The sequence below is a fragment of the Chiloscyllium plagiosum genome, unplaced genomic scaffold, assembly GCF_037043375.1.
Source record: "Chiloscyllium plagiosum isolate Xiang-an unplaced genomic scaffold, Cpla_swu_hap1 HiC_scaffold_19, whole genome shotgun sequence".
Lineage (NCBI taxonomy): Eukaryota > Metazoa > Chordata > Chondrichthyes > Orectolobiformes > Hemiscylliidae > Chiloscyllium > Chiloscyllium plagiosum.
In genome coordinates, this window is record NW_028270157.1 from 30,336,253 (window position 1) to 30,348,413 (window position 12,161).

A 12,161-nucleotide genomic window follows, 5' to 3' on the forward strand; every position below is an offset into this window, starting at 1 on the left:
GTTCAGTTTGCAAATATAAAATGCTGGCTACAATTTTCTTTACTTCTGCTGCCAGAATTTCAGCAGTAATACCTCTAATTTGTCAGTGGCAAAATTGTTTCAAAATTATTGTTAATAGGTTGAACAGAAATGATCTCTATGGACAAGGAATTAACCTGAGTAGCGTTTTAGTTCTAAAATGCTACTCCGGTTAAATCCTTGTCCATGAGAATAATGAGACTGAATTTTACTGAATGCCAAAATATACCACCAAGTTTCTAATTCAAGGAATGTTAGAATCGAGTCGAACATTAAGTGGATAAATATCTGACTGGCAAAATACTCCTGGGATAAGCACTGCAACTTTTATTATTCATGTCACACCAGAAAAGAATGTTACAAATCAATGGCTATGAAGCAGATTGCTTGGTATCTGTTGGTATGTAATGGACAATTAATTGTACCAGCATATGCATTGGATACAAGTTAATGATAGTGATATTACATATCCCATTTTGAACAGAGTAATCTTATTAATTCTTGGTTTGAGGCATTCCATTTCAAGTTGTGCCAATTCTTCAGCATGATAATTAAAATTTATTTTGAAATCTTTAAGCACATTGTTCATATATCATACACGCAATGCTGCAAAACAACTGACTTACTTATTTCTGAACTGTCATAAGATGAACATGGTGGCGTTGAACTGTTTACCATTAAGGCAGTTTCTTTCTCACTGCTGCTGTCTGGATAGTGGCGGGTGTGTTCGTTATTAGAGACCTGTAGAATTGGCTTATAGGCAGAGTCACCGATAAGGGTATCATTTTTTTCAGGTAATGAAGCAGATGGTGTAGCCAATGGTACTTTATCTGTTAAGTAAAATCATAAATCAAAGTTTAAAAAAGCACTAAATAAAACCTTTAGGTCATGGTATTATCTTCTGCTAAATAAATCCCTATTCCCCTTTAGAAATAGACATAAGGATAGTTAAAACAACTATGGTCTTCCTGACGATCGTGGAGGCGGTTGTCTGGGCGACGATCGCAGAGGCTGCATGGTCGATGGTGGCTGTTGTCTGTGTGGCAGTGGGGACGGAAGTGACGTCATCGTTCGCTGCGGCAGTGCTGGCTGCAACGACCGCGTGGGCAATGGCACCAGAGCAGCTCCGGAGGTCGCGAGAAGTTTCAGGAATGGTCGAGGAATCCAGAGTGTGGGGGTGAGTACATGAAAGTTTTTTGTACTTACTTTCTTTGATGTTCGATAATGGCTAGGAAAAAGTGTTTGTTCAGTGTATGAATTTTTCTGAGGATGAAGAACAGCAGAGGTCCTTTGCAGGTCTGGGAGAGTGTTGTCCTGAGCTGGGGAAGGGCTGACTGCAGGGAGTGTAGGTAGCGGCGCATGGCTGCGAGCGTGGAAATGAGGATCCGGAGGGAGGTCTGTTGCTGGAGGCTTGGGTTTGTTGCAGGTACTGGTTGTCCTGGTTGGGTCCAAATTGTGTTGGTCCGAATGTAATCCGGAGTCCATGCGGGGTCAGTCGGATCCATAGGCAGGTACTGAGGAAAGAGATGTGGCTGTAGTAGCGAGTCTGTTTCAGGACGTGGCTGAAGAGCTTCAGGACAGAGGAGATGACCTGAGGGGTGCAGTGAGAGAGGGACTCACTTTAGATCCTTGTAGAGGGAGGAGGAGAGCTTCTTCAAGGTAGGCATCCTTGCAAGAGGATTTGCAGTAGGTTAAGATCAACTAGGAGAAAGTGAGGACTGCAGATGCTGGAGTACCAGAGTTGAAAAATGTTGTGGATCAGTCCAGCCATCCATCACAGCAGGTGAACCCCTTGTGGCCCAGCCTCTATGCTAGGGCAGCTTCCCCCTCTTGCAGAATTACCAGAGATGGCATAGTTCTCTTGAACCACATTAACAGAGCTTCTTCAATGCTAGAGAACCATTCTCATCCTCTTTCTTGCTGGAGAGAATGCTTGCTTGTTTGCCTTGTACTTCAAAACATTGACAAACTTGATGGTGGATTCTCTGACTCTTTAGCAATGTCTGCTTTTTGCTTTGTGCCATGGTTTTCCACTTTGTAGCAACTTCACTTTCTCTCCAATCACCAACATACAACTTTCTCACAGGCTCAGCCACACTTGCAGGGCTTGAATGTTCTTTCTCTGTCAGATCTTGAAATCAAATGATGATTTAGCATGGATCTCTGCTCTAACTGGTTGGCACGGTAACATGACAATCTCACCTGCGATCTGCTAATCTGAAGCTATGATATGTCAAGGCGTTCTTCTTTTGGATTGGATATACTGTTCTACTGGTGGGAATAGCTGACAATGTCGATACCTTCAGAACCTTGGGTTAGCGAATTGGACTTATCATATTTTCAGTGGTTGATGCACAAGAATAATTTACTAGAAAGAATTGAAAATTATTTTATTTATACAGCTCACACCTCAGGACATCATAAAATGCCTTGCAGTCAATTAAGTACATTCGAAATGCTTTCTATGCTGTAGTGTAGAAAACAAGTTACACAGACCTTGTGCAAAACAAACACAAACACAATAAATGACGAGATAAATTGTTTCTCACAATGTTGATTGAGTGATAAATATTGGTCAGGTCATCAGAGTTATCTCCCATGGAATCTTTTATATTCATCTGAGAGAACAGACAGAATGTTGCTTTAACTTGTCATCCTGCAACATTACAGCTTTGTTTTGAGCTCTACACAGGAGTGCAACCTAGACTTTGGTGCTCAAGTTTCAGGAGTGTAACTTGATACCACAATGTTCTACTCTGGTGAGAGGTCTACCAACTCAGCCAGAGCTAACATGGTTAAAGAAGAACATGACTAGCAGTTGGGATGAAAATGGCTAAGTCAGAAAACTATAAATGGAGATTGTGCGATAGCACGATAAAATGTTCCAAGCAGCAGGACTCATAAATCAAGTGTAATACACTGCAAACTTAAACATGTAACATGCATATCAGATTTATGAAGTTCAACATTTACCATTAGCACAAGACACATATGCTTTGGTAAATCATCAAGACCACTCTTTTTCATTTTATATTTGGCATGTTAAATTAAACTTGTATCTTCAAATGGTAAATAAGTCCATTAGCTATGAAATCTCAAAATGTCCTTCTGAGTATATGTACTTACAATTGCAGATGTAATCTGGTTCTACCCCAATACAAGGAGATGTAAAGTGTGGAGTGTTGAACGTTCATTCTGAGAACATGAACAACTTGCATGTCTTGACATAGAAGCAGGGATTAACTGAGCCAGAAGGTACAGTTTTAGCCAGAAGACTAAAAAAGTTGTGAAGCTAAGTAAATTGCGTAAAATATCTAATAAAAGTAAAAGGACAGAGAAGTAAATTGAGAGCTAAGAAATGGCAATTATGCTGCCCTTAAGAGTTAATGAAAAACTTTCATCATCACCATCTCTTACACAATAAAACATTGCATCAACTTTATTAAATTATTTTTAAACTGTCACTTCAAATAATTTAAATTCAAGAGGTTGATGTGGATGAGTTTCTAAACTCAGGAACGTGTGGAAGATAAAGTAGTGTACATTGTAGAACTGACGCTATTACTGAACCCATAATTTTCTTTCTAAACATAAAAATCTCCAACAAGTCTTCTTGACTATCTTTAAGCTGTAAAATGATTTCATCATGTCATTTTTTGTCACGTGTTTCTTATTTCTTCTCGTAAGGCTTAATTCTACTTCTGTTTGATTCCTCCCAGATTGGTTCTTAATGTCCCTGTGCTTACATAGTTTTATGTTCTTCCAGCAGCATCAATAAAATAGTTCTACGCTTGTCTGATCCTGCCCGCATCTTCTTCACCGTGTTGAGCCAACATCTGCTACTGTACTTTTATCCAAGGCAGCTTATCTGCTCCTCCCACTAAAATGGCCACACTCACGGAGAGGGTGGTGCATGTATGGAACAAGTTGCCAGAGGAAGAGATGGAGGGAGGTTAAGCTACAGTATTTTAAAGTCATCTGGATGGGTATATGATTAGGAAGTATTTAGAGGGATATGGGCCAAATGCTGGCAAATGAGACGAGGTCAAATTGGAATGTCTGGTTGGCGCAGATGAGTTACACTGAAGGGTCTATTTCTGTGCTGTATGACTATGACACAACCAACATACCAGGACTAATTGTACAAGTCTGACCTCTCCGTAAAATATCTGAAAACTTTTGACGAGATTCTCTCCCAGGTTACACATCATGCCTGCCAGATAAATGCGAGGTGCTGCATTTTGGGAAAGCAAATCTTAGCAGGACTTATACACTTAATGTATGGTCCTAGGGAGTGTTGCTGAACAAAAAGACGTTGGAGTGCAGGTTCAAAGCTCCTTGAAAGTGGAGTCGCAGGTAGACAGGATAATGAAGAGGGCATTTGGTATGCTTTCCTTTATTGGTCAGAGTAGTGAGTACAAGAGTTGGGAGGTCATGTTGCGGCTGTACAGGACATTGGTTAGGACACTGTTGGAATATTGCGTGCAATTCTGGTCTGCTTTCTTTTGGAAAGATGTTGTGAAACCTGAAAGGGTTCAGAAACATTTACCAGGGTTGGAGGGTTTGAGCTACAGGGAGAGGCTGATCAGGCTGGGTCTGTTTTCCCTGGAGCGTCGGAGGCTGAGGGGTGACCTTATAGAGGGGGCATGGATAGGATAAATAGACAATGTCTTTTCCCTGGGGTCGGGGAGTTCAGAACTAGAGGGCATAGGTTTAGGGTGAGAGGGGAAAGATATAAAAGAGACCTACGGGGCAACTTTTTCACGCAGAGGGTGGTACGTGTATGGAATGAGCTGCCAGAGGATGTGGTGGAGGCTGATACAATTGCAACATTTAAGAGGCATTTGGATGGATATATGAATAGGAAGGGTTTGGAGGGATATGGGCCAGGTGCTGGCAGGTGGGACTAGATTGGGTTGGGATATCTGGTCGGCATGGACGGGTTGGACCGAAGGGTCTCTTTTCATGCTGTACATCTCTATGACTCTATTATTCTTGCTAACTGAGTTAGTGGAGAATTGCACCCCTTGAGATCCAATAGTGAGAAGGTAGGTGGTTTATTTTGGAATCTTGCAGAGTGGAGGTCATGAGGATAGGACAGTCAGGGGGTTAGAAACAAGGTGTAGCTTTCATGGCAACTTTCTTCCACCAAATTGCTAACCTGACTGGTTCCAGAATGGTGAAAATGGAGAATCCTCCTTCCCTAACCTAGCAGGCAGGGTGCCCAGTCAATTTTCTTATCCGCCAAGATGGCAGGTAATTGTCTGGTGGCACTTGGAACATTGGAGCTGGTAATTGACTTAAGGGCTTTAATTGCTTGCAAGATGACAAAGCATGTAACAGATGAGATAAGCAAATGCAAATATCTCACCAAGCCTAGCTCACCAAATTATTTGCCTTTCTTACCACTACTGGGGTTTTTGGGGGTGTGGAATTGCACTCTAATTACTTCTTGCAAGCTCCAGGCCCATCCTTCAAACGTCATCTCCAACAATTCTCCAATTTCCTAACACTGCTGCACAAATTTCTTACAAATCACATCTTATCTATACGAAACATCATTACCTTTTAAAAAGGTTAATCAAAAATATCTAGGTGAATATACTTTTAATAATCATGAAAGTGGTTTTACACAGTTTTTTTGCAATTGCTCACATTTATCAGAAAATTAAGTCCAGAAATATCACTAATCTCCTGCAATAAATGCTGTTTGACTTTATTTAATCATCTTTAACCGTAACTTCATGGGAGATCCACTCATTAGACAAAAAGGACTGAATGAAAAGACTTATTTAATTCTTTATCAAGATGTGATTTTGAAAAGAATACTTGAAATATTTATAATACACAACTCAGAAGAAAAAGAAAAAGCAAGAATGCATGCGCTGCTGGAAATGCTACTGCATAGGATGTTTCAATGCTTTGCATTTTTCAAAGCACAACAGACAACTTTTAACAAATGCTTACATTAATATTCAAGTCAAGTATACAGTAAACTAAAAAAAAAAATCCTTACCTGGAAGTACCAAGCTAGCTGCAGCTAGAAAATTATTTTGGATCAAGATTTCCACAAAATCATTGACTGTGGCATTAGTTGTTCCCCAGTCAAACAGAAGCTCTGCAGTAGGGCTCCTGCCCTTAGGAATCAATCCTTCAAATCTCCTGAACACAAAAATTGTTTGGTTCCATGTAAAACTGTTTGGTCAAAGTCCACATTAAAACTAATGCTGCCTCAGCAAGAAACCGTGGACAGATCTTTGAGTTGGCGCTCAGATATCAGAACTAAAGAGATGTATCCTAATCGTGCAATATCATTAGTAGTCACCCAGCACTGACTTTCCATAAATTGGCCGATTAATGTCCAATGAATATACTTAACATTCAAGGGGCCCCTCTTTTGGTGCAGTGGTAGTGTCCCTGTCCCAGACCAGAGAGGCCTGGGTTCATATTCCATCTACTCCAGAGTGTGCAATAACATCTCTGAACAGGTTGATTCCTAGGTAAGGGATATTGGGCTGGGTGCTGGCAGGTGGGACTACATTGGATGAGGATATCTCGTCGGCATGGACAGGTTGGACCAAAGAGTGTTTCCATGCTGTACATCTCTATGACTCTAGTGTGTCCTGATGCTCTTCAATAAGCTGAATAAAAGTCTCTATAGTCAACAGTTAATTAAAGGCAATAGGCAAGCTCTCCATCTGGATGGGCAACATTATGCTGTGTTTTGGTTTATTTTCTGTGTTTTAACATGGCGCCATACATGGGGTCACTAAACAATGTTTTCACTGTATTTATAATAAATACATGTGACAATAAATCAAATCAATGGTCCCTTTGGTTCTGGTATCAGTGTGGAAGGAGCTGCCTCCTGCCATTGCAGATAAAGCAGAGGACACATCCATTTTGAAGTGCCTTCTAAGCAACTTTTAAAAGATATATTTTAAAAACACCTATAATTGCTGGATTAACATTTTGGAATCCTTGCACACCAACACAGTATGGCCAAGTAGATATGAAGGTGTCAAAGTCCGCCTTGTGTAAATTTAGGGTCACCAGGACATTATTGGTTTAAGGCAAGACTTCCACACCCCTGTAGAGAGGAAGTCCTGCCTCTGAGAGCTGAAGGGCAATCTATTGGCCAACTACTCTCTGGTTGCAGTAGCGCTGCTAGCAGTGGTTACCATTGCTGGGACTGCATGGTAAGGGGCCACGTAACTGGCATTATAAGGTATATTTGGGGAGAAACTCCCCCTTTCCTACCATCACACACGTAGTGAAAGCTACTAGGCTTGGCAGGGGTCTCTCCTCATTTGATTAAATGCTGGTGGCAGCTGGGAGAGGCCCTTGTGGGCAGACAACAGTCTCAATTCACTCATAAGCAGACTGGCCTCTCAGTGCCCACATACTTCTGATAAAACTGTGGCAGGTAGGGGGTGCAAGTTTTGACATTGGTGCCATGGCATAGATTTTACCAGCTACCCACTCCCACACCTCTCATCTCAATACCAGTGTGGGAGGGGTTGGAGGCATAAAAGCCAGCCTCGTAAGTGAATTAAATGCTTAGTTGCTTTTCAATCTGATACCTTCTGCATTTGATCAGTTCCATGCATGATAGTGTAAAACAATTTTGAGAATAAACTTCATCCCGTATCTGCAATTAATTTTGCAGGGTGTAGATTGGATGTTTTGTTGTAATTAAAAGCAATTTCTTAAAGCTGGACTCTTAAGCCAACGTTTCATAGGTACAAATTACTATCTTTCGAACATTTGAGTAATGTCACAGTGGTAGTGTCCTGAACTCTTGAGCAAGGAGGCCTGGATTCATGTTCAACCTGCTCCAAAGGTGTGAAATAACTCCACACAGATTGACTTAAAATGTAGAGTAATTGTGTTTGACCACGTGATCTTTTGTATCAACCTGAAAAGTGGTTAACAATTTGACTTTTCCTGATTTTGCTATGGTAATTGGTTAGAAATTAACACTGGCTTCAAATTAGCAGTGAATGTGAGCCAAAGGTCAACTTATTTGGTGTTTACTGGGATCTTCCTCAGTGTCATGTACTACCTTCAATCAATGGCATCCCTTCAACAGTCTTACCTACCTTATATGTAACTGGCTGTATCTTAGTTCTCCTGTAGACTTTTTTATGCTTACTGCTAGTTTCTTCCAACCATCTTGTGGATCCAGCATGTCTGATAGTTCTTGGATGAGCCCCTGTTTCAAGTGGCGGATGTAGGATTGTGGAGTCAATGATTCATTCATTTTCCTTCATTTATTAGAAAATAAATATTTGAATCAGTCTTACAAAAGAAAAACAAACATAAATAATACCAAGATCAGAAGGCAAAAGCTCAGAAGGAAATGGGACAAATGTTTGCAAAAGAAAACTCAAGGATCAATTTTCACTTATTAGCAGAGCTGACAAATCTTGCAACCTGTCTGTCTGGAATCAGCATAGACAGGCAGAAGACTGGAAGAGCTGGAAATGTGTTGCTGGAAAAGTGCAGCAGGTCAGGCAGCATCCAGGGAACAGGAGAATCGACGTTTCGGGCATAAGCCCTTCTAAGGAGCTTATGCCCGAAACGTCGATTCTCCTGTTCCCTGGATGCTGCCTGACCTGCTGCACTTTTCCAGCAACACATTTCCAGCTCTGATCTCCAGCATCTGCAGACCTCACTTTCTCCTCCTAGAAGACTGGAAGAACACAGCAAGCCAGGCAACCTCCTGCCTGTCTATTTTAGATTCCAGAATTTGCAGGGTCTTTTTGTCTCTGTCCGAAAGCAACAGCAGGCAGACTCATTCGACTTGGAAAGCTGAGCCTCAATCATATTTTTGTTGATCAAAGGAAGCAGCTGACTAACAGTTAAAATCAGTGTTGGGAAATTAGGAGTAAGCGTTAAGAGACTTGGGTGCTTTTGTACAAGGAACTTAAGGTTAGCATGCAGGTGCAGTAAGCAAGTAGAAAGACAAAGAGCATGGTGACTTTCATTGTACTCCAATCCCTTTACAAATATAATCCAGTCTTGTTACAATTGCAGTATTGGTGAAATCACAGCTGAAATATGGCGTGGAATTCTGGTTTCCATATTTAAGGAAGGATATAAAGGATACATACGTTGGAAGTGGAAGAGTGAAACAAAAAAAGAGTGGGCATGATGGATGTCAGGTGAATTCTTCAAATGAAAACCAGGTCAAATACATTAAATTTAGAAGGGAAAGGAAGTGGAAAATAAATTTGCAAGCATAGCATGGGCATAAAAAGAAAGTTAACATAAAATGTGATCAAAAAAGGTTGCAGCAAGTTGTAAGTGGTAGTAAGAGATGGATTGAGTACCATTACAGTCAAAAACAGTGATATATACTTAGTACAGTGTAGACTAGAATACTTAAAGAGTACTTTGTATTGTGTTTACTAAAGAAGAGCAGTCTGATCAAGTACTGGTAGAAATGGAGACAATAGATAGTCTGAAAGTTGAAAGGTGCCAAAATAGCTAGCAATGGATAGGGTAGATCTGAAGCCTCGTCCAGATGATTTGTAGCGCAGGAGCCAAAGGATGTCAGAGTGGAGATAATGAAAGGGCTTGTTTTCATTTATCAAGCTTTTAAAGATGTGCAAATTGTATTCGAGTGGCAGACGCCACACATTCCTCAAGAAGGAGTGCAAGGATAGTCCTAGCAACTATGAATATACAAATTAAGAACAGGACTATGCCATTTGGCCTCAAACCTGCTCTCCAGTTTAAGTGTAGACTAGCTGATCTGATTATTCTTCCCACTTAACTTCCATTAACTTTCTACTGACTTGCTCATCAAGAATTCATCTACGACTGCCTTAAAAACATTCAACAATGTTGCTTCCACTATCCCCAGAGAAAGGGAGCTCCAAAGACTGAAATCGGAGAAAAAAAATTCTCATCTTATTGGATAACTCCTTATTTTGAAGCAGTGATCCTTAGTTCTAAACTTTCCCACAAGAAACATCCTTTCTACCTCAATCTTGTCAAAAAGAATCCAAAAATAAATGTTTCAATCAAGTCACCCACTTCCTCTGAAACTCCAGTGGATAAAATTTCATCAGCCAGATTACCTTTGCTAGTAATTGGTCCAGTAGACCTTCTCTGAATTGCTTCTGATGTATTTACTTTTCCTTAAACAGAGACCAATACTGTACTATGTAGTATTCCAGATGTGGTCTCATTAATACTCTGTATAGCTGAAGCATAAACTTCTTACGTTTGTATTCAGTTCCCTTCACAGTAAGTGATAACATTTTATTAGATTTTCTAAATACTTTCCATATTTGCACATCAACTTTGTGTGTCATGAGAACACCAAATCCTTTTGCATCTGAGAACTTTCCAATTATGCATCATTTAGATTAATCCCACTGTCGTCCCATTCCTTCCCCCTACCAGTCAAAGAAAAACGCTCAGAGACAATGTAGTTTTACCTCCAACTTTATTCTGGGCCCTGGAGGGAGAGAGATCGATCGCCCATGTGCACAGAGACATGAGTTCACAGTCTTCTATGGAACAGCAGTTTCTCAATGAACTACAGTCATTTTACAGGGAGGAGCATTCAGATAAGAAAACATACATTAATTGGGTGAGCGGTACAATCAACGAGTATCAATAGCAGAGACCAAGCTCTTCACTGTTATACAATGAATGTTCTTAATCTTGTTAACTTGATTCATACAATGGAAAATTTTTCCCTTGTTAGCTGATCTTGCATAACTGAATGCTTCCAATATTGTTAAATGGCTCTACATAATGACTGCTTTTCCACCTTGTTAACCCACATCCTATTGTTAACTATAAGTTTTTTATCTGATCGGAGTCATGCTCAGCTGAACCTTCAGTTTCACAAAACTCAGAACTTAACTTTTTTCCCTGCTGCTGCACAGTCTCACCACCAAAAATGGACAATTTCACATTTTTCCATTTATCCTCAATTTGTCACAGGTTTGCTCACTCACTCAACCTAATTATATCCTTTTGCAGCCACCTTATGTCCGCTTATCCATCTTCATATCATCAAATTTAGCAACTTTACTGAGTGGATAGAAAGCACATTACCATAAACAACAACTGCAATATCGACAGAGACACATCGGTCCAGTCATAAATACTGTCCAGGGCATCAAAACGACTCGCTTTATTTTAACAATAGTGCTATGGGATCGTTTGCTTTTAGCTGTGAGGGCAGAGAGGATCTTGCTTTAAATTATCACCCTTGGCACTGCATCAACACTACACTGGAGTGTGAACCCACAAACTTCCCCATTAGAGACAGGCTGCTGCCGTTGTTATTGAAATAAATAACGTTTTATAAGAAGCTGATATGTACGTTACAGTAAGATACTCTGATGCCATTGCAAGGCTGTACAACTCAAACTTAACAATACAGGACCAGGAGTAAGACAGTTCACCCCTCCCGTCGCCAGGGATTGCACTGAACCATCGACATGGTTTTAACCCGAATGAAGCATTGGAGGCCGAGTGGCGTTCACCGCAACTCCACACCTGATGGGCAAGGAGGGGGGAAACCGGGCCGGCGCCGACCCTGGCCGACCGTCAAACTCCCGAATACCGCGAGGGCTGAACTTCAGCACGCGCGGGGAGCGCGGGGAGCGCGGGGAGCGCGGGGCCCACACCTCCCCCTCCCGTTACCATGGGAACACAACCCTCACTCACTCGCTCGCTCCTAATCCTCACTCGAGTAATTAACCGCTCTGCTAACGTCACTTCCGCTCGCCACGCCCCACGCACCCGTTTCCTCCCGGTGACCGGAAGTTGGAGTTCTGCTTTTTGAAGGTTTCTCTGAGAATCCGTTTCTTCCTGCTATTTCCTCATTTCTATTTAAATTCAAGACTGGGTTACGAATGGAAGGTAGCCATTCTTTAGTGGTTGAGTACGTGATATTTGGTGATCGTGGTTGAGTACGTGATATTTGGTGATCAAGCAGCCTATTGTTTTTTTTTCCCCACGCCTTTGATTACCTGTTGGGTCACTGGGTAGTTATGTCCAGGGATGTTAATCTTTGATTCCTGCAGTTTCGAGGATGAGACCAAGAGGATGGGGGCCCCAACCACACACATTTCTGACCTCCAAGAGTTTTAACATCTCTGTCAAATCTTCTC

General features: G+C 41.2%; 1 protein-coding gene across 4 annotated transcripts in view; it reads right to left on the minus strand.

The window, feature by feature from the left end:
* The window catches only part of LOC122559701 (interleukin-1 receptor-associated kinase 4), a 35,297-nt gene extending 23,526 nt beyond the window's left edge, over positions 1-11,771 (minus strand). For 2 of the 4 annotated variants that reach the window (XM_043709613.2, XM_043709614.2), the window contains exons 1-4: positions 11,098-11,644; positions 8,121-8,285; positions 6,035-6,180; positions 645-848 (exon numbers count right to left, since the gene is read on the minus strand). In XM_043709613.2, the coding sequence (XP_043565548.1) occupies positions 645-848; positions 6,035-6,180; positions 8,121-8,285; positions 11,098-11,162 (580 nt within the window). In that variant the 5' untranslated portion in view covers positions 11,163-11,644. Of the gene's footprint in view, positions 1-644; positions 849-6,034; positions 6,181-8,120; positions 8,286-10,469; positions 11,016-11,097; positions 11,645-11,715 lie in introns of those variants that run through there. The other 2 variants (XM_087997180.1, XM_087997179.1) reach the window with 2 other exon arrangements.
* Between the last annotated feature and the right edge of the window lie 390 nt (positions 11,772-12,161).